The following is a 22784-nucleotide window of genomic DNA, read 5'->3' on the forward strand; positions in this document are numbered from 1 at the left end:
CTAAGGGGTGTCTCTTGTAGACTGCATCTTGATGGGTCTTACTTGTTTTATCCATTCTGCCATTCTCTTTACAGGTTGCATTTTAGCGATTATCATTCAGTGTGATTATTGATAAACCCAGATAGGTATGAGTTTATTGCTGTCATATTGTGCTTTTTCTGGTGGTGCTGTTTTCTTTGTTCCTCTTACTTTCCTATGCTGAGTTCCTTTTGTTTGTGGATTTTCTTTTCTTTCATTTTTATAGATTTTGTGTTTAGTGAAGACTATGCTTTTGTTCGTTTTCTGATGAGTAGGTTTGTTAACCTTCTTTGTGGCTACCTTGAAGTTTACCCTTATCTTCCAAATTTTGAACCAGTCTTTTATCACTTTATATTGCTTTGACTTCCTCTCTATTTGAAAGTTCTATACCTACACTGTTTATTCCCCCTTTTATTGTTTTGACGTTGTCATCGTTTATAGATTGTTTCCCTGTTTTATGCCTTTAGCTTTGTTTTATTATTGAGAGTACTTTATCTAGGTTGGTACATGGCTGGTGGTGTCCTGTGTCCTATATTCTGGTTGTTGTCTGATGTTGTTGGTTCTCTAACCAAAGGACTCCCTGTAATATTTCTTGTATTTTTTTTTGTTGTTGTTTGTTTTTACAGATTTCCTTAATTTCTTTTTATCTGGAAATGTCCTAATTTCACCATTGTATTTGAGAGAGATATATTATGTTTTGGAGGATATATTATTCTTGCTTGGCAATTTTTTTTTAAGGTTTTATATGTATTATCCCATTGCCTTCTTGCCTGTGTAATTTCTGCTGTGTTATCAGAACTTAGGCTTATTGTTTCCCCTTTGTAAGTAACTTTTCATTTTTCTTGAGCTGCTATCAGTATTCTTTCTTTGTCTTTGGTTTTGGCAAGTGTGATTATGATGTGTCTTATTGACTTTGTTTTGGAGCCTGTCCTATGTAGGGTTCATTGAGCATCTTGGATGATCAGCTTTTTGTCTTTCATAACATTTGGGAAGTTTTCTGCTAGCGCATCTCCAACAGTCTTCTCTGTTTTCTACTTTCTCTCCTATTTTGGAACTCCAGTCATGCACAGATTTTTGCTTTTGATTGCAAACCACATAATTCCTAGGTTTTCTTCATTCTTTTCTCTGATTTTTCCTCACACAAAGCACTGTCCATGGATTTGTCTTTATTCTCGCTGATTTTGTGTTGCATTGTTTCAAATTTGCTCCTAACCTCTGTTGAGTTTTCCATATCTGAAATTTTGTCATTTATCTTTTGGATTTCTGGTTGCTGCTTTTGTATGATTTTAATTGTTAGTTTATTTTGATGTTTTATTCTTGTATTATTTTCCTGAATTCTTCTACTGCTTTGTCTGTGTTTTTCTTGACTTTGTCTATTTTTTCCTTGGGTTTGTCTGTGTCTTCCTTGATTTCATTCCTAATCGCTTGGAGAGCCTGAAATATTAATCTTTTGAATTCCATATCAGTTAGTTCCACTGTCTTCTTCTGCTGAAAAGTCATCTAAGTCTTTATTTTGCTCACTTACTGGAACCATCTTGTCCTGCTTTTTTATGTTTTGATATTGTGTGCTGTCTCCGAGACTTTAAAGTATTATTTACTTTATTTACTGATTGTATGTTCATTTTTTTCATCCTCCTTCTTTGTTTTGTTTTGATATGTCAGGATGGACGGGCCAGGCATGATTTGCTGCCTGCTCTTCTGTGGGCACAGTAGCTCTTACCATGTCCAGATGGGCAGGGCAGCAGTGGACAGGGTGTGCCTGCTTCGCTGTATACTGTTTTGATGAGCTGGCTGAGGGCAGCCTGGGCGAGCACTGTCTGCCTCATGATATTGGTCCAGTGATGTGGGAGCATTCACAGCCCCTCTCCAGATAGGAGGGGGTGTCGGATGGGGAATGATGTGGTCTTGCTTCCCTCTCTTAGTAGCTGGTTGAGTGGCAGGAGGGTAGGCTCAGTGTGGGCTGTTGTAGCGGTGAGCCTCAGCTGGCAACACCCTTGCTACAGTGGCATGGTGAGCTAGTAGGAAGCTATAGGGTACAGGGCTTGGTGTGTGGGACAAAGAAAAAAGATAGAAATAAAATAAAACAGAAAAACAGTGTGTTGGGAGCCATCTGGTGTAGGGGGTTGGTTGGACCCAGGATGGTGGTGGGCCAGTGCCTCTCTAGCCAAGGTGACGTGACCTGGCTCAGCACGAATGGGTAGAGGTGGGGTATAGGGCTAGGTGGGAGGGAAAAAGAAAAGAAGGAAAAGGAATAAGAAAATAAATAAAATGGCATGGCAGGACCTGATAGTTGGGGTGGTGGTAACAGAGTTGGCGGTGGGATGGTAGCTCTCTAGCCAAGGTGACGTGGCGTGGCCCAGCAGGAAGGGGTAGAGGTGGGGTATGTAGCTAGGTGGGAGGGAGAAAGAAAAGGAGGAAAGGAAAAAAATGGTGTGGTAGGAGCTGGTGGTTGGATGTGGGGGTGCCCAGGCTATCAGTGGGCCAGTAGCTCTCTATCTGTGGTGGTGTAGTCCTGTAGGAAAGGGTAGAGGTGGCATACAGGGCTAGGTAGGAGGGAGAAAGTAAAGAAAGAAAAGGAAAAAAAACATGGTGAAGCAAGAACTGGCAGGTAGAGGCAGGGCGGACCCAGGGTGGCTTCGGGCCAGTGTCTCTCTAGCCAAGGTGGCATGTCATAGTTTGGTAGGAAGGAGTAGAGTTGGGGTATGTGGCTAGGTGGAAGGGAGAAACAAAAGGAAGAAAGGGGAGACAAATGGTGTGGCAGGAGCTGGCAGACGGGGGCAAGATGGACCTGGGCTGGCAGCATGCTGGTGTCTCTCTAGCCAAGGTGGCATGGCGTAGCTTGGCAGGAAGGTATAGAGGTGAGGTATGGGGTGGATGGGAGTGAGAAAGAAAAGGGAGGGAGAAAAAAAGAGAAAAGGAAAAAAATGGTGTGCCAGAGGTCGGTGGGTGGGGGTGGGACAGACCCGGGCCGTTGGCTGTCTGTTATCTCTCTAACCTTGTATAGCCAAGGCAGCTTGGCATGGCCCAGCAGGAAGGGGTAGAGGTGAGATACGAGCTGGGTGGGGGGAAGAAACAAAAAGTGGAAAGGGAAAAGAACAAAAAACGGTATGGCATGACCCAGTAGGTGGGGGCAGGGGCAGACCCAGGCTGGTAGTGGGCAGGTAGCTCTCTAGCCAAGGTGGCTCATTGTGGCCCGTTGGGAGGGGTGGAGGAGGTATACAGGGCAGAAGGGTGAAGGGTGGGAAAGTGTGTTTCTCTGGTTACCAGGTTCTCTGTCTTCTGTTGAGAGTTCTGTGAAGTTGCCTTCCTCTACTCCCTGTCTGGGGTCATTAATGGCTGTGCTCCAAGGTGGTGACTTTGTGCCATATTAGTTGGCAGGGGACCTCCACTCCGTATCTCTCTTCATTCTCTGTTTTACTTCAGTTTCTTCTTCCATTTGGTGTTTGATCAACTTCTTTATCCTTTCGTTTGATGCGTAGGGTTCCTGGATTGACATTTGTGTCTGTTTCACTTAGGTTTTTGGGTCTTTGCTGCAGAGGGAAAGCATGATGTGTCTGTCTAGGGTGCCATTTTGTCTCTGCCTCTGTGATTTCTTCTTTGATCTGTTTGTTGCTTAATAGTGTGTTCTTTAATTTCTACATATTTGTGAAATTTCCAGTTTTTCTGTTATCGATTCCTAGTTTCATTCCTTTGTGGTTGGGAAAGATACTTTGTATTCTTCAATTTTTAAAAATTTATTGAGACTCATTTTGTTACTTTAATTATCCTTTGATTCCTCTTTTCTCCTGCCTCCAAATATTGGATATTCTCAAGGCTTTGTCCTCTGTCTTTTTTTCCTTATTTTACGTACTCTGTCTACAGAGAGACAATCTCCTTTGTGCCCACTGCTGCTTCTACCACCTGTAGGCTCCCACTACCACTCTAAAATCCGTATCTCTAGCTAAGACTTGTTTCCTGAGCTTCGTGTTGGTCCAGTTGCCCCAAAACATGATGTATAGCTGCCTAAATGTTCTAGCACCTCCCAACCTGTTTTTGCCAGAATAATTTTGCTAACATGCACATCTGATAATATCACTTTCTGACTAATGCCTTTATTACCGTGATTTATAATGTATTTTTGAGTTATGGACCTTTGGAAGAATGTGATAATAGCTATGGACCTGCCCCTTTGAAAAGTCTTGTTTCAGGAAGTTTGCATATATCCTGCAACCCATCCATGGATCTCTGTTAAGGATCTCAGTCTCCTGCAGGACAAAGTCCAGTATCTCTGGACTTTGTTCCAGATTTGTTCTTTTATGATCTGCCTCTTGTCTCCCTGTACCACCCATCTTTTCTCATTACTCCACTTGTACTCTATGTTCCATTCATACTGAACATTTACAGTTCCTCTTTTGTGCCATTTTATGTCTAGTACATCATATCATTTACTATTTTTGCTATATAATGCCCTTCCCCACAGTTGGCATCTAGCTGTTGAAATTATACTTATCTTTTAAGACCCAGCTCAAATCTCTCTTTGGTGAAGCTTTCACTGACTGACACACTCAGGCAGAGATATTTGCTCTTCTTTTTGAATCATAACTGTACTTAATCTCTGTTATTGTACTAAGTACATTACTTTATAATTATTTATTTACTTGCCTGTTTCTACCTATACTGTGATTTTTTTTATTTGTCTATGAACTATAGTAAATTCATTCATTTGACAACTTCTACTCAGAGCCTGTGTGTCATGCAGTTTAAGACACTACAGAATTAGCAATCAGGAAAATAGACAAAGTCCCTGCATCATGAAGCTTACTTTCTAGTTGGAGAACACAAGACAGTAAGCAAATAAATAAGAAAATATCGTAAGTGCGATGAAGATAGTGCTATGAAGAAAAATAAAGTAGCTTAAGGGGTATAGGGAATGCTGGGAATAGGGAGACTTATTTTGTATGGAGTGTTCATGGTAGGCCTCATTAAAAAGGTGACAGTTGAGCAAAGACCTGAAGGGAGTGAGGGAGAAAGCTATCTGAATATCTATCTGTGACAAGAGCATTCTAGGCAGAAGGAATAGTAAGTATAAAAGCCTTGAGGAGGAAGTGTACTTGACTTGTTTGAGCAAGGGGACCAGTGTAGCTAGTGCAGAATAAATGAGTGGGAAAGAAGTAAGAGAGGAGGTCAGAGAGGTAGTGGGGGACTAGATTGTATAAGGGCATCGGAAGGACTTTGTTTTTTACCCTGAGATGGGAAGCCATTTGAAGGTTTTGAGTGGAGGAGTGATAGAATCTGACTTAATATTTTAAAAAAGTTTTTATTGTGTTTTAAGTGAAAGTTTACAAATCAAGTCAGTCTCTCACACAAAAACTTATATACACCTTGCTACATACCCCCAATTGCTCTCCCCCTAATGAGACGTCCTGCGCCCTCCCTCCACTCTTTGTTTTTGTGTCCATTCCACCAGCTTCTAACACCCTCTACCCTCTCATCTCCCCTCCAGGCAGGAGATGCCAACATAGTCTCAAGTGTCCACCTGATCCAAGAAGCTCGTCCTTACCAGCATCGCTCTCCATCTCACTGTCCAGTCCAATCCCTGTCTGAAGAGTTGGCTTTGGGAATGTTTCTGTCCTGGGCCAGCAGAAGGCTTGGGGGCCATAACCACTGGGGTCTTTCTAGTCTTAGTCAGACCATTAAGTCTGGTCTTTTTACGAGAATTTGGGGTCTGCATCCCACTGCTCTCCTGCTCCCTCAGGGGTTCTCTCTTGTGTTCTCTGTCAGGGCAGTCATCGGTTATAGCCGGGCACCATCTAGTTCTTCTGATCTCAGGATGATGTAGTCTATAGTTCATGTAGCCCTTTCTGTCTCTTGGGCTCGTAATTACCTTGTGTCCTTGGTGTTCTTCATTCTCCTTTGGTCCAGGTGGGTTGAGACCAATTGATGCATCTTTGATGGCCACTTGCTAGCGTTTAAGACCCCAGACACCACTCTCCAGAGTGGGATGCAGAATGTTTTCTTAATAGATTTTATTATGCCAATTGACTTAGATGTCCCCTGAAACCATGGTCCCCAAGCCCCCTCCCCTGCTACACTGGCCTTTGAAGCATTCAGTTTATTCAGGAAACTTCTTTGCTTTTGGTTTAGTCCAGTTGTGCTGACCTTGCCTGTATTGTGTGTTGTCCTTCCCTTCACCTAAAGTAGTTCTTGTCTCCTATCTAATTAGCGAATACCCCTCTTCCATCCTCCCTCCCTCCCTCTTCTCATAACCATCAAAGAATATTTTCTTCTCTGTTTAAACTGTTTCTTGAGTTCTTATAATAGTGGTCTTATACAATATCTGCCCTTTTGCAACTGACTATTTTCACTCAGCATGATGCCTTCCAGGTTCCTCCATGTTATGAAATGTTTCACAGATTCCTCACTGTTCTTTATCAATGCGTAGTATTCCATTATGTGAATAAACCATGATTTATCCATTCATCCATTGATGGGCACCTTGGTTGCTTCCATCTTTTCGCTATTGTAAACAGTGCTGCAGTAAACATGGGTGTGCATGTATCTGTTTGTGTAAAGGCTCTTATTTCTCTAGGGTATATTCCAAGGAGTGGGATTGCTGGATCATATGGTAGTTCTATTTCTAGCTTTTTAAGGAAGCACCAAATCGATTTCCAAAGTGGTTGTACCATTTGACATTCCCACCAGCAGTGTAGAAGTGTTCCAGTCTCTCCAGAGCCTCTCCAACATTTACTATTTTGTGTTTTTTGGATTAATGCCAGCGTTGTTGGAGTGAGATGGAATCTCATTGTAGTTTTGATTTGCATTTCTCTAGTGGCTAATAATTGTGAGCATTTTCTCATATATCTGGTAGCTACCTGAATCTGACTTAATATTTTTAAAGTGTTACTCTGGCTGATCTGCTGAAAATAGACTTTGATGAGTATCAGTGGCAGAAGCAGGGAGATGAGTTAGGGGGTATTGCTGTAATGCATGTGAAAAACGGTGGTCTCTTAGGCCAGTAGAGGTAATGAGAAGTGGTCAAAATCTGGATGTGTTTTAAAGGGAGAGCTGAATGATTTGCTCATGGATTGGATATGGGATACAAACAGTAGTCAAGAATTATGCCAAAGTTTTTGGCTTAAGCAGTCAGAAGGATGGAGTTACCATTTAAGTAAGATGGGGAAGACCACAGGAGGGGCAGTATTGAGGAGAAAATCAGAAGTTCAGTTTTGACATGTTAATTTTAACTGTTAGACATCCAAGTAGAGATGTCATATAAATGGAAATATTAAGTAGGTAGTTGGCTACGCAAGTCTGGAGTTTAAGGAAATAGTCCTGGTCAGAGATAAATGTTTGGGAGATAAATGTGCTTATAGATCTGTGCTGTCCAACACAGTAGTCATTAGTCACATGTGACAATTATGAATTTAAATAAAAATTACATTAAATTTAAAATTCAGCTCTTCAAAAGTACTAGGTGTATATGAGTGCTCAATAGCCACATGTTGTTAGTAGCTACTGTATTAAACAAAGTAGTTATAGAACATTTCCATCATTGCAGAAATTTCTGTTGAACAGTACTGTTACAGGTAATATTTAAAGCCATGGGACTGGATAAGATCACCAAGGAGTGAGAGTAGATAGAGGAAAAAAGAGATTTAAAGACTGAGCCTTGGGGTACTACAAAATTAAGAGGTCAGGGAAACGGGGAATATTCAGCAAAGAAGACTGAGAAGGAATGGCCAGTGAGGAGATAAACCGTAAGAATGTAGTGTCTAAGAATCCAAGTTAAAAAAGTATTTCAAGAAGGAGAAAATGATCAACTGTGTAAAATGCTGCTAATAGGGCAAGTAAAATGAAGACTGAGAATTAACCATTGTGTTTATTAAAGTAAAGGTCACTGGTGTGCTATATGAAGAATTTCTTTAGAATAGTAAAGACATGGACTGCCAGAAGAACAAACAAATCTGTCTTGGAAGAAATAACAGCCAGTATGTTCCTTAGAAGCAAGGATTGTGAAACTTCATCTCATGTACTTTGAACATGTTACCAGGAGGGACCAATCCCTGGGGAAGGACATCATGCCTGGTAAAGTAGAGGGTCAGCAAAAAAGAGGAAGACCCTCAGTGAGATGGTTGGCACAGTGGCTGCAATGATGGGCTCAGACATAGCAACGGTTGTGAGGATGACGCAGAACCGGCAGTGTTTCGTTCTATTGTACGTATGGTCGTTATGAGTTGGAACTGACTTGATGGCACCTAACAACAGTAACAACAGTAGAGACAAAAGCTTTATTGAAGTCGGTTCACAAGAGGATGGGAAAGTATGAATTGGAGACAGCCAATAGAGACAACACTTTTGAGAAGTTTTGCTATGTGCGGAAGCAGAGAAATGGGGCAGATGGTGCAGGACTGGGCAACATTCCATTCTGTTATACCTAAGATCTCTATGAGCTGAAGGAAACATGATGGCAGCTAACAACAGCAGGAACAATCCATTAGAGATAGAAAATTTGATGATGCAAGATAGAGGGAGAGAACTGCTGGAGAGAGATTCTAGAATAGGTGGAAGGAGGGGGATCTAGTAAGAGGTTGGCCTTAAATAGTAGCAAGGGCAGTTCATAATGGCAGAAGGTAGTTGGTGAGATATGAAGAGAGTTTATAGAAGTTCTCTTCTGATTGCTTCTGATTTCTTTCTGGAGTAGGAAGCAAAGTCATCATCTGACATGAGAATGAGGGAGAAGAAATTGGAGATTTGAGAAGAGAGAAGATATGAAATAGCCATCTAGAAGAATGGAGAATGAATGAACTAGGGAAATGCAGTAGAATTAAGCATTAAGGGCCATTTAACTTAAGGGGTCACCAGTTGAAAATGAGGCAAGCCTATATAGTTGTATGTTTTTGTCCAACCACATTCAGCTACTGATACACAATAAATATTTTGAGTTTAATTGAATTGTTATGGAAGGTCAAAGGGAAAGCTTCACCAAGAAAACAACGTTTAAACTGGCTCTTGAAGAATATGAGAGAGAGTGCTATTTGGAGAGGAGGGGTAAGGATGTTCCTAGTGGAGGTGGCAATGTGTACAAAGGCCCAGAGTCAAGGAAGAGCAGAGTGTATTCCTAGAAAAATTGAAAATAACTGTTGTAGGCCATCTTCTACCAAAAGTATAATGTAGTAGCTGTGCAAGGTTAGACAGGGAGAACTTGCCTCATGGGTTTTTACAAAGATGAGAGGAGCTCACTGAATGTTCTATATTTTCTTTCAGAGGCTCTTAATGCTCAACAGTACAAAGTCCTCATTGGTAACCGGGAATGGATGACAAGAAATGGTCTCATCATTAATAATGACGTAGATGATTCCATGACTGAACATGAGAAAAAAGGTCGGACTGCTGTATTGGTGGCAGTTGATGGTAAGGTTTTCCATAAGTATGCTGACACAGTGTCGTGATCTTGGTTATTGTTTTATGTGCATTTTTGAGAAGCTTCTGTACTATAAGGGTTATTCAAGAGCAACTTGAATACAAAGTGAAAGTATTAACAATACATAGTTGTTATTGATTAATTAAAATTTTTCTTGCATTTTCCTGGCTTTATTATTTTCTTCCTTAGCCAACATTTAAAGAAAAATAGCTAAGAGGTAAAACTATATTCACAGATGACATGATCCTATATATAGAAAATTCCAAAGAATCTACTTAAAAGCTTCTAGAACTAATAGGAATTTAGCAAAGTTGCAGGATACAAGGTGAACACATAAAAATCATTTGGGTTTCTGTACACCAGCAATTAGAAATCTGAAAAGGAGATTAAGAAAACAGCTCCATTTACAATAGCATCTAAGAGAATAAAATATCTAGGGATAAATTTCCCAGGAATGTGAAAGAATTATACAATAAAAATTATGAAACACTACCAAAAGTGCTCATGGATTGGAAGACTTAATATAGTCAAGATGTTAGTACTACCAAAAGCAATCTACAGATACAACACAATCTTGATCAAAATTCTAACAGCATTCTTTACAGAACTGGAAAAACAAATCCTCAATTTTATACAAAAAGACAAGAGACCCCGAATAACCAAAGCAGTTTTGAAGAAGGACAAAGTAGGTGGTCTCAACAATTCCCAACTTCAAAACATATTACACAGCTATAGTAATCAAAATAGCCTGTTACTGGTTTAATGATAGACATATAAATCAATGGAATAGAATTGAAAACCCAGAAATAAATGCAAACATCCCTGGTTGATTGATTTTTGACGAGGGAGCCAAATCCATTCAATGGGTAAGGAACAAATGGTGCTGGCAAAACTGGGTTTCCACATGGCAGAAATATGAAGCAAGGTCCGTACCTCATGCCATACACAAAAACTAATTCAAAATGGATCAAGGATGTAAATGCTAAATATAAAACCATAAAGTTCTTGGAAGAAAATATAGGAGCAAAGCTTTGGGACCTAATTTATTTCAATGATAGATTATGAAACACAAGAACAAATGCATGAGCGGCAGAAAACAAAATAGATAACTAGGACCTCATAAAAATTAAATACTTATGTTCATCAAAAGAGTAAAAGGACAACCTAAAGATTGGGGAAAAACCTACAGGAACAATATAACCGATAAAGGTCTAATATCTAAAATATGTATAAACCTTCTACAACTGAACAACAAAAAGACAAATGACCCAATCAAAAAATAGGCAAAGGACATGAACAGACACTTCACCAAAGAGGATATTCAAATGGCCAACAAACACGTGAAAAGATGGTCAGAATTATTAGCCATCAGAGAAATGCAAATCAAAAGAAATGCAAATCAAAACCACAATGAGATACCATTTCATTCCAGCTAGGATGGCTAAGATTAAAAAAAAGAAAACGATAACGGGAAATAACAAGTGTTGGCGGGGATGTGAGGAAATTGGAACCCTCATCCATCGTTGGTGGGAATGCAAAATGGTACAACCATTGGGGAAAACGGTCTGACAGTTCCTCAAAAAATCTAGCGGTAGAGCTGCCATATGACCTAACAGTTCCACTCCTAGATATATACCCTAGGGATCTAAGTGACAGGACCAGACATATGCACAACCATGTTCATTGCAGCACTCTTCACAATAGCAAAAAGGCGGAAACAACCTAAATGTCCATCAAAGGATGAATGGATAAGCAAAATGTGGTACATACATACAGCGGAATACTCAGCAATAAAGAAAAATGAGTTCCCAAACATCTTGCAACATGGATGAACCTGGAGGGCAATTATGTTGCGCGAAATAAGTCGGTCACAAAGAGACAAATATTGTATGTTCTCACTTTTATGAAATGAAGTTAATAGATAAGTATACAGAAACTAATGTTATTAGTGATTACGGGAGGAGGGGGAAGGGAAAAGTACTCGCTAGGTAGCAGTCGCTTTTTGTTTATAGTAATGGGAAAGGTGGCACCAAATGTAGGTGAAGTTTGCACAGCATAACTGATGTAACTGATGTCAATAAGCAGTACATAGGGAAAAGGGATGAATGGGCAAATGCTAGATTATATATACCGTGGCTATGAGTCACAATCGACTCAATGGGCTTAGGTTATATATAATTTTGCAACGATAGTAAGAACCCAAAAAGAGGATGAAGGCTACAGATGCTGATACTAATTAGACATAACCAGTCACCTCACGGGGTTATTTCTCTTGGTTTGAGGGCTTAGAGTCACAGTCTTGTGGGACAATCCAGTCAATTGCCATAATACCGTTCTTAAAGTTTTTGTTCTACCTCCCAGTATGATGAGTCTGGGGTTTTAAAAACTTACAAGTGGCCATCTAAGATCCAACTATTGGTCTCTATTTGTCTGGAACAAATGAGAAAGAAGGAAATCCAAGAATCGGAGAAGAAACTCGACTACAGGACTAATTGTCTCCATGATCCACCATCTCCTCTACCTTGGGAACAGAACTAAGTGGTGTCTGGCTACCACTACTGAACATTCTCATCAGGGACATAATAGATGGATCTTGATAGAATGGCAGAAAAATGTGAAACAGAACTTCAAATTCTTAAAGAATCCAGACTTACTGGACCCATTGAGGCTGCAGAAGTCCTGAAGACTGTGACCCTGAGTTACTCTTCAAACCTTGAATTGAAACTATCCCCTGAAGTCACCTTTAAACTAGGTAACAGTTTAGCTCAAAAAGTAAAGATTGTCACCTTTGAGTATTGTGTTCTTTTTAAAAAATTATATAAGATCAAATGGTCAGCAGCTATCTTTTTTTTGTGTGTGTGCTTTAGGTGAAAGTTTATAGCTCAGGTTTATTTCTCATTCAAAAGTTTATACACATACTGTTTTGTGACATTGGTTGCAATCCCCACAATGTGACAATATGCTGCCTCTTTGCACCCCAGGATTCCTGTGTCCATTCGTCCAGTTGCTGTCTCTTTCTGCCTTCTTGTCCTGCTTTTGGACAGAAACTGCCCATTTGGTCTTGTATATTTGATTGAACTAAGAAGCACATTCCTCACGTGTGTTATTTCTTGTTTTATAGCCTGCCTAATCTTTGTCTGAAAAGTGGGCTTTGGAAATTTTAAAGCATAGATGAGTAGGGTGGGAGGCAGAGAGTTCAAGTTAATGGGAGTGAAACAACCAGAAAGAAATAACGAGAATGCTGACACAATGTGAAGAATGTAACTGATATCATTGATCATTATGTCTAGAAACTGGAATGGGAGTGGGTTTTGCTGTGTATATTTTCACCAAAAATAAAAATATTAATTAAAAGAAAAATTGGACCCTGCTGAGCCTTGTTGCTGCCTCCCGGGTCCCCAGCTGTCTGAGCCCCTCAGCTCTGCGCAGCCCCTGCTCCCGTGCCTGCCGCCAAGTGCTGGGATGGCGATGATTGTGTCAGTTGGCAGAACCAAATGGGCAGTTGGTAGCCGCCGCCGAGGACAAGGCAGCGGTCGAAGATCGTGCTGGGGGCCGCAGGCTCTGCTATTGCCACTGGCAGCGGAGGAGGAGGCTTCCCCATTCGCTGAGCTTAACCAAGAAGGCCATTCAGTGGCCTATATCAAGCAAAGCAAACATAAACCAGTTTTAATCTGCGTTTTATGGAAAGTGATAGTCTTTTTCACAGTGCTTGATTTAACTATCAGAGCATGAGGTATAAATTCACAGAATCTAGAAAAATCATCATGAAGTTATATGTATTTCTGGTGAATACTGGAACTACCCTAACATTTGACACTGAGCTTACAGTGCAAAGTGGGGCAGACCTTGAGCATGCCATTGAAAGTAAGATTGCTATTCAGCACCAGGTGCTGGTGGTCAGTGGAGGAGAATGCATGGCTGCAGATCCAAGAGTGTACCTACAGTGCTGGGACAGACACAAATCTAATTTTTCTTTTTAATAAAGAAACCTTATGTGACCATCCACCAGTTATTCCTAAAACTGCCTTTTCAGCTGAAAATGACATGGAAATAAAATTTGAAGAGTTCCTGAAGATGTCTGCAGTTTTTCACACTGTAGCTTCAAGGACAGCACTTGCAATGGAGATGTATGAAGTTGCCAAGAAACTTTGCTCTTTTTGGGAAGGTCTGGTTCCATGATGAACATCTTCAACACCAAGGCTGGGCTGCTATCATGGCCAATTTGGAGGACTGTTCAAATTTATACCAAAAGCTCCTTTTCAAGCTTGAAAGAATTTATTTAAATAATCTGCAGTCCATAGAAGACATCAAGTTAAAACTTCCTCATTTAGGAACAGCAGTGGCTAAGATTCCACTGTTGGAGTGCCTAACCAGACATAGTTACAGGGAATGTTTGGGAAAACTAGACTCTTTACCTGAACATGAAGGCTCAGAAAAGGCTGAGATTAAAAGATCCACTGAACTAGTGCTCTCTTCTGATACACCTAGAACAACTAACAAATTGTTATTAACCTCATTTCACAAGTAAGCAGAAGATGTAGCGCCAGATACTACAGATGCTGAAAGTGGCAAAGAAATTAGACAATCTTGTCATAGTACTGTCCAGCATGATGAAACTTCAATAGATGCTAAAGATGGTGATCTACCTTTTTTCAGTGTTTCTTTATTAGACTGAGTAAATGTTCAAGATATACTTAATGATGTGGATCTTTGGTCAGAAGTGTTTTGATTCTATGAGCAGACTTGATCCAAGGATTATTTGACCATTTCTAGCAGAATGCCGTCAAACTGTAGCCAAACTTGATAATCAGGATATGAAAGCCTTTAAAGGGCTTGAAGATAGGCTTTATGCCCTGGACTAGATGATTGCTAGCTACAGCAGACTGGTGAATGAACAAAAAGAACTTGCTCAGGGATTTTTGGCTAATCAAATGAGAGCTGGAAACTTGAAGGAATCTGTATTGCCTGATTTGTGCCCGAGTCATGCAAATCAGTTGATGATTATGTTGCAAAACCATAGAAAACTATTGGATGTTAAACAGAAGTATACCACTGCCAAACAAGAACTAGCAAATAACCTGCATGTCAGATTGAAGTGGTGTTGCTTTGTAATGCTTCATGCTGATCAAGATGGAGAGAAATTGCAAGCTTTACTTTGCCTTGTAATAGAGCTGTTAGAAAGAGTCAAGATTGTTGAAGCTCTTAGTACAGTTCCTCAGATGTACTGCTTAGCTGTAGTTGAGGCTATAAGGAGAAAATTGTTCATAAAACACTGCTTTAGTCAGAGATTTCCATCTCTGACTATATGAAGCAGAAAAATTACAAAGGGAATTCTTTGGGAAATTATTCAGGAAATCTTTCTTAAGAAATCATCTGTTTAGGGGACTGGACTTCTGGCCCCCTTCCTTTTGTACTCAAAAGCCGCGAAAGTTTAACTGTGAACTTCCAGATATTTCATTAAAAGGTTTGCAGTTTCTGCAATCATTTTGTCCTTCAGAAGTTCAGCCATTCCTCAGGGTTCCCTTACTTTGTGACTTTGGACCTCTACACCAGCATGTTCTTGCTCTGCATAATTTGGTAAAAGCAGCACAAAGTTTGGATGAAATGTCACAGACCATTACACATCTTCTGAGTGAACAAAAGACCCCCGCAAGTCAGGCATCCCCACAGTCTGCTTTTTCACCAAGGATAGAAAGTGCAACAGGAATAACAGCTACTGCCTCACCGAGAACTCCCCCTCCACCCACTCACTGTTCAGGATCCCTTATGTCCTGCAGTATGTCCCTTAGAAGAAATTATCTTCAGAGAGCATTGATGCACATATATGTGATTTTGAAACTATTCCCTGTCCAAACACAGAACAAATTCTTGACCAAGATTCTTTAGACTTGGATTCAGTAGCAGAAAGTCCTGAATCACATTTTATGTCTGCTGTGAATTAGTTTGTAATAGAAGGAAATTTATCATCTCCTAATCCTATAAGTGATCCACAAAGCCCAGAAATCATGGTGGAATCACTTTATTCATCAGTTATCAGTGCAATAGATAGCAGGCGTATGCAGGATACAAATGTTTGTGGTAAAGAGGATCAGGAGATTGTGCTTCCAGTGTCCAGTTGGAAAAATGTAGAGTTGTTGCCCAAGACCCTCACTTCAATATACAAACCATCAAGGAAGACCTTTGCCACTTCAGAACATTTGTTCAAAAAGAGCAGTGTGACTTCTCAAGTTCTTTAAAATGTATAGCAGTAGAAATAAGAAACATTGAAAAAGTAAAGTGTTCTCTGGAAATAACACTACAAGAAAAGCATCAAAGAGAACTACAGACTTTAAAAAATGAATAGGAACTAAACTTGATGCACTAATAAAGGAGAGTGAAGAAAATGAAAATAAAATTAAAAAAAAATTGAAAGGAGACCTAGTATGTCTTGAGGAGGTTTTGCAAAATAAAGATCACGAATTTGCTTTGGTTAAGCATGAAAAAGAAGCTGTCATCTGCCTGCAGAATGGAAAGGATCAGAAACTTTTAGAGACAGACAATATTATACACACTCAAAATTGTGAAATTAAAGAACTGAAAGAGTCCCAAGAAATAGTGCTAGAAAACTTAAAACTCCATGTTGAAAATGATGAGAAGAATGAGAGCAGAACTTCAGTATTTAGAACAAAGCTGTCTTAAGGAATTAGAAGACACTCTGCAAGTTAGGCATACACAGAGCACAAAGTTAATTTGGAGAAATTAAAAGAGGAAAATCAACACAGAATTGATCAGATACAAGAGTCTCATGCAACAGTTGTCCAAGAAAAGGAACAGCTACAGGAATTAAAACTCAAGGTTTCTGATTTGTCTGACATGAGATGCAAACTAGAGGATAAACTTAAATGTTGAAGAAGCTGAAGCCGATGAAATAAAGCTTTTGCTGGAAGAAAGCAAAGCCCAATAGAAAGAGACCTTAAAATCTCTCCTTGAACAAGAGAGAGAAAATTTGAGAACAGAGATAAGCAAGTTAAACCAAAAGATTCAGGATAATAATGATAATTGTCAGGTAGGCTTAGCAGAGCTAGGAACTTTTATGACAATTGAAAAAGATTACTGTATTTCAGAGTTAATTAGTAGACATGAAGAGGAATCAAATACGTATAAAGCTGAGTTAAACGAAGTAACATCTTCGCATCACCAAGCATATGAAATAGAAAAAAAAAACTGAAAGATCAGATAGTTGAACTACAAAATAAATCGGAGTCAGATTTGAGTACTTTTGAAAAAACAAAAATATGAAAAAATGATTCAACAAGAAGAAAAATATGAAGCCGTTACCCATTAACTTGAAAAAGAAAAATTGGTCATGAGCCAGGATCAAGACAGAGAACAGTTAATTCAAGCTTAATTCTGAAAAAGAAGAAGCCATTAAGACTGCACTCAATGAATTTAAACTGGGGAGAGATGCTGCTGAGAGTTACTAGAAACAGTTCAGTATCTTGAGACTTAATTAGCAAAAAGTCCTGCCATTGAATCTACCAGAGAAGAGTCTTTAAGTTTAGTTGCTGAACTTTCAAGGAAAGCTTCAGGAAGAAAAAACCGAGTTTCTAGAACAACTTGAAGAGCAAGAAAAAAGAATGAAGAAATGCAAAATGTTCGAACATCTTTGCTGAACAACAGACCAGTTTTAACACTGTTTTAAAAAGAGAGAAAATGAGAGAACAATAAATGATGTAAGCGATAAGTTGAAAAGTACAGTGCAGCAACAAGAGTGAGATAAAGATTTGATAGAGTCACTTTCTGAAGATTGAGTTTGTTTGCTTGAGGAAAAGAAAAAACTTGAAAAAGAAGTCAGCAAGTTGGTAGTATCAGCTTTCTTCCTCCACTTTATGTAGCTGCAGCCCCCAGAACCTTATGGAGCTTGAGCACCTGAACTACCTGGTGAAAGAGAGATCTGCCATGGAAACAGCACAAGAAGAGAGATTGGATTCAGCAATGGAGACAAACATTTTGTCTGTACAAGAAAATATCCATATGTTGTCTGAAGAAAAACAGATAATAATGCTGTTAGAATGGACATTGCAACTGAAAGAAGAAAATAAGCGGTTAAATCAAAGACTCATGTCTCAGAGCATGTCGTCAGTATCTTCAAGGCATTATGAAAAAATAGCTATTCAAGATTTTCAGGTGGGAGATTGAGTACTATTCCTAGATGAACGCTATGATAATTATGTATTATTTACTGTTAATCCTTCCTTCTATTTTTTGCATTCAGAATGTCTGCCTGGCATGGATCTCAAACCAGCTTCAGGCGCATCTAGAAGACCCTGGGTACTTGGAAAAGTAATGGAAAAGGAATACTGTCAAGCCAAGAAGGCACAAAACTGATTTAAAGTCCCTTTGGGTATAAAGTTTTATAGAGTAAAAGCAGTGTCCTGGAATAAGAAAGTATAATTTATAGAAGAAATTAATAACATTCTGTGACATTTTTCTTATCTGTCCTACAGTGCTCATTCATCACTCCAAAAATACCAAGCCATCCATCTTTTTATACAAAGCCATCATGACAATACTCTTCACTGGTGTACAACATTGACTTTGTAACTGGCTTCATTTTAGGAACAATAAATTCATCGAAACCCTTGGCTGAATTAAAATGGTTTTGGTTTTGTTTTTTTTTACCCAGATAACTCTAGAAATGTGGACTAAACTAGTTCATTTTCTCAAAGGGCATACCTATGCATTGTGGCTTTTAATTAGCCATATTAATTGCCTGTTAAATATACTTTAGGTTAAACTTAGATGTTAAATGTTAGTTATTATTACCAGTATTTGTCCTTTTTGTGAAATCAGTATCAGATACTTGCACTCTTTAACACATTCTTTATAAAATGTGTAGGAGGAGTATTATTGCATGCACATAATCATACTTTTGAGTTTGCCTCTGTAGATTACTAAAGCAAATCGTTCCATTTATTTTTTTTTAATTTTTATTGTGCTTAAAGTGAAAGTTTAAAAATCAAGTTGGACTCTCATACAAAAATTTATAAACACATTGCTATATACTCCTAATTGCTCTCCCCCAATGAGACAGCCTGCTCCTTCCCTCCACTCTGTCTTTTCGTGTCCATTCCGCTAGCTTCTAACCCCTTCTTCCCTCTCATCTACCCTCCAGATAGGAGATGCCAACATAGTCTCAAGTGTCTACTTGATCCAAGAAGTTCATTCTTCACCAGCACCTTTTTCTATCCCATTGTCCAGTCCAATCCCTGTTTGAAGAGTTGGCTTTGGGAATGGTTCCTGTCCTGGGCTAACAGAACATCTGGGGGCCATGAACACCGGGGTCCTTCTATTTTCAGTCAGACTGTTAAGTCTGGTCCTTTTACGAGAATTTGGGGTCTGCATCCCACTGCTCTCCTGCTCCCTCAGGGGTTCTCTGTTGTGTTTCCTGTCAGGGCAGTCATTGGTTGTAGCCGGGCACCATCTAGTTCTTCTGGTCTCAGGATGATGTAGTCTCTGGTTTATGTGACCCTTTCTGCCTCTTGGGCTCATAATTACCTTGTGTCCATTTATTTTTTAAAAAATGCCCTCTGATGTTTCAAGGAAAAGGGAACTCGGTAATTTGATTGACTGATTTTTAAGATAAGCCATAAATTATCAGCAATCTTTAAAAGCAGTTTCAGTGATTGGCCGTCTGGGTTCTAAAGGGAAGAGTCTGTGCCATTGACAGTTTCAAATGAAGCACTCAGACCTTCCCATCATATTTATTACTTTGTTTAGAATAATCATATTGATGAAATCATAATTCGTGGTTGAGTTTCAGAAAAAAAGATATTCATTGTACATTAACCATATATATATATTTAAAAAAACCTGTTGCCGTTGGGTTGATTCTGACTCATAGTGACCCTAAAGGACAGGGTAAAATTGCCCCATAGGGCTTCCAAGGAGCACCTGGTGGATTGAACTGCCGACCTCTTGGTTAGCAGCTGTAGCTCTTAACCACTACGCCACCAGGGTTTCCATTAACCATATAGAGGTCATTTAAATAATAAAATATTTTATCATAAAAGACGTACAGAATTTTAAAACAATAAAGATTTGAACCTGGAAAAAGAAAAATATCCACTCAAGGATTTTTAAAACCCTTAAAAAAAATTACATTGAAATAATAGCAAAATAAAATAACATCCATAATTTCATCATCCTAACTTTTTTTTTTTTAACACAGTGTTCCCCCATGTGTCTATCAGTTTGTTTTACTGTGGGGGCTTGCATATTGCTGTGATTCTGGAAGCTATGCCACCAGTATTCAGTTATCAGCATGGTCACCCATGACGGACAGGTTTCAGCTGAGCTTCCACACTAAGACAGACTAGGAAGAAGGGCCCGGCAGTCTACTTCTGAAAAGAATTAGCCAGTGAAAACCTTATGAATAGCAGTGGAACATTGTCTGATGTAGTGCCAGCAGATGGGCCCCTCAGGTTGGAAGGCACTCAAAAGACAACTGGGGAAGAGCCGTCTCCTCAAAGTGGAGTTGACCGTAATGATGTGGATGGAGTCAAGCTTTCAGGACCTCCATTTGCTGATGTGGCATGACTCAAAATGAGAAGAAACAGCTGCAAACATCCATTAATAATTGGAACATAGAACATACTAAGTATGAATCTAGGAAAATTGGAAATGATCAAAACTGAAATGGAACGCATCAACATTGATATCCTAGGTATTAGTGAGCTGAAATGGACTGGTGTTGGCCATTTTGAATTGGGCAGTCACACGGTCTACTATGCCGGAAATGACAACTTGAAGAGGAATGGCGTTGCATTCATTGTCAAAAAGAACATATTAAGATCTATTCTGCAGTATAGTGCTATCAGTGGTAGGATAATATCCACACACCTAGAAGGAAGACCAGATAATACAACTATTGATGTACCAACCACTAAGGCCAAAAGTGAAGAAATTGAAAACTTTTACCCCAACTCCTTCAGTCTGAAATTGATCGATTATGCAATCAGGATGCATTGATTGATAACTACTGGTGATTGGATTGTGAAAGTTGGAAACAGAAGAAGGATCGGTGGTTGGAAAATATGCCAGAGATCAAATGATAAAATTTTGCAGCACCAATGACTTCTTCATTGCAAATACCTTTTTTCAACAACATAAATGGTGACTATACACTTGGGCCTCACCAGATGGAATACACAGGAATCAGACTGACTGTATCTGTGGAAGGAGACCGTGGAGAAGCTCAATATCATCAGTCAGAACAAGTCCAGGGGCTGACTGTGGAACAGACTATCAATTGGTCATATGCAAGTTCGAGTTGAAGCTGAAGAAAATTAGAACAAGTCCATGAGAGCCAAAGTACAACCTTGAGTATATCCCACCTGAATTTAGAGACCATCTCAAGAATAAATTTGATGTATTGAATGCTAATGACTGAAGACCATATGAGTTGTGGGATGACATCAAGGATATCGTACATGAAGAAAGCAAGAGGTCATTAAAAGACAGGAAAGAATGAAAAGACCAAAATGGATATCAGAAGAGACTCTGAAACTGGCTCTTGAACGTCAAGTAGCCAAAGCAAATGGAAGAAACTGTAAAGTAAAAGAGCTGAAGAGAAGATTTCAAAGGGCAGTTTGAGAAGACAAAGTAAAGTACTATAATGAACTGTGTGAAGACCTGGAGTTAGAAACCCAAAAGGGAAGAATACGCTCAGAAATTTTCAAGCTGAAAGAACTGAAGAAAATATTCAAGCCTAAAGTTGCAATACTGAAGGATTCTCATGGGAAAATATTAAATGACTCAGGAAGCATCAAGAGAAGATGGAAGGAATACGGAGTCATTATACCAAAAAGAATTGGTCGATGTTCAGACATTTCAGGAGGTAGCATATGATCAGGAACTGATGGTCCTGAGGGAAGAGGTCCAAGCTTCACTGAAGGCATTGACAAAAACAAGGCTCCAGGAATTGACAAAATACCAATTGAGATGTTTCAACAAATGGATTCAGCACTGGAAACGCTCACTCGTCTATGCCAAGAAATTTGGAAGACAGCTACCTGGCCAACTGACTGGAAGAGATCCATATTTATGCCTATTCCCAAGAAAGGTAATCCAACTGAATGCAAAAATTACTGGGCAATGTCATTAATACCACATGAGAGTTAAATTTTGCTGAACTGAGGATCATTCAAAAACAGCTGCAACAGTACATTGACAGGGAACTGGTAGAAATCCAAGCTGAATTCAGAAGAGGACGTGGAACCAGGAATATCATCGCTGATATCAGATGGATCCTGGATGAAAGCAGAGAATACCAGAAAAATGTAATTGACTCAGTGGCAACGGGTTTGGCTTTGTGTGTGTGTTTTATTGACTATGCCAAGGCATTCAACTGTGTGGATCATAACAAATTATAGATAACATTGCAAAGAAGGGAATTCCAGAACATTTAATTATGCTCATGCGGAACCTGTACACAGATCAAGAGGCAGTTGTTCGAACAGAAAATGGGCATACTGCGTGGTTTAAAGTCAGAAAAGGTGTACATCAGGGTTGTATCCTTTCACCATACTTATTCACTCCGTATGCTGAGCAAATAATCCAAGAAGCTGGACTATTTGAAGAATGGGGCATCAGGATTGGAGAAAGACTCATTAACAACATGTGATATGCAGATGACATAACCTTACTTGCTGAAAGTGAAGAGAACTTGAAGCACTTACTGATGAAGATCAAAGACCACAGCCTTCAGTATGGATTACACCTCAACATAAAGAAAACAAAAATCCTCACAACTGGACCAGTAAGCAACATCATGAAAAGATTGCAGTTGTCAAGGATTTCATTTTACTCAGATCCACAGTCAGCATCCATGGAAGCAGAAGAAATCAAAAGACGCATTGCACTGGGCAAATCTGCTGCAAAAGACCTCTTTAAAGAGTTAAAAAGCAAAGATGTCACCTTGAAGACTAAGCTGTGCCTGACCCAAGCCATGGTGTTTTCAGTCACCTCATATACACGTGAATGCTGGATGATGAATAAGAAAGACCGATGAAGAATTGATGCCTTTGAATTGTGGTGTTGGCAAAGAATATTGAACTTCCAAAAGAACGAACAAACCTATCTTGGAAGGAGTACTTCCAGAATGCTCATTAGAAGCAAGGCTGGCGAGGCTATATCTCGCATACTTTGGGCATGTTATCAGGAGGGATCAGTCTCTGGAGAAGGACATCATGCTTGGTAGAGGGTCAGTGAAAAAGAGAAAGACCCTCAAAGAGGCGGATTGACACTGTGGCTGCAACAATGAGCTCAAGCATAACAACAATTGTGAGATTGGCGCAGGAGTGGGCAGTGTTTTGTTCTGTTGTAC

General features: G+C 39.5%; 1 protein-coding gene and 1 pseudogene across 6 annotated transcripts in view; both read left to right on the forward strand.

Annotated features, from left to right (window-relative positions):
* ATP7A (ATPase copper transporting alpha) overlaps window positions 1-22784 on the forward strand; it is a 212110-nt gene that overhangs the window by 170587 nt on the left and 18739 nt on the right. For 5 of the 6 annotated variants that reach the window (XM_064278581.1, XM_064278577.1, XM_064278578.1 and 2 more), the window contains one exon: window positions 9262-9408. In XM_064278581.1, coding sequence (XP_064134651.1) covers window positions 9262-9408 — 147 coding nt within the window. Of the gene's footprint in view, window positions 1-9261; window positions 9409-17672; window positions 17802-17904; window positions 22549-22784 lie in introns of those variants that run through there. The other variant, XM_064278582.1, reaches the window with a different exon arrangement.
* On the forward strand, window positions 9416-17666 carry LOC100657645 (RB1-inducible coiled-coil protein 1-like; annotated as a pseudogene).

The sequence above is a fragment of the Loxodonta africana genome, chromosome X (assembly GCF_030014295.1).
Source record: "Loxodonta africana isolate mLoxAfr1 chromosome X, mLoxAfr1.hap2, whole genome shotgun sequence".
In the NCBI taxonomy this organism is placed as follows: domain Eukaryota; kingdom Metazoa; phylum Chordata; class Mammalia; order Proboscidea; family Elephantidae; genus Loxodonta; species Loxodonta africana.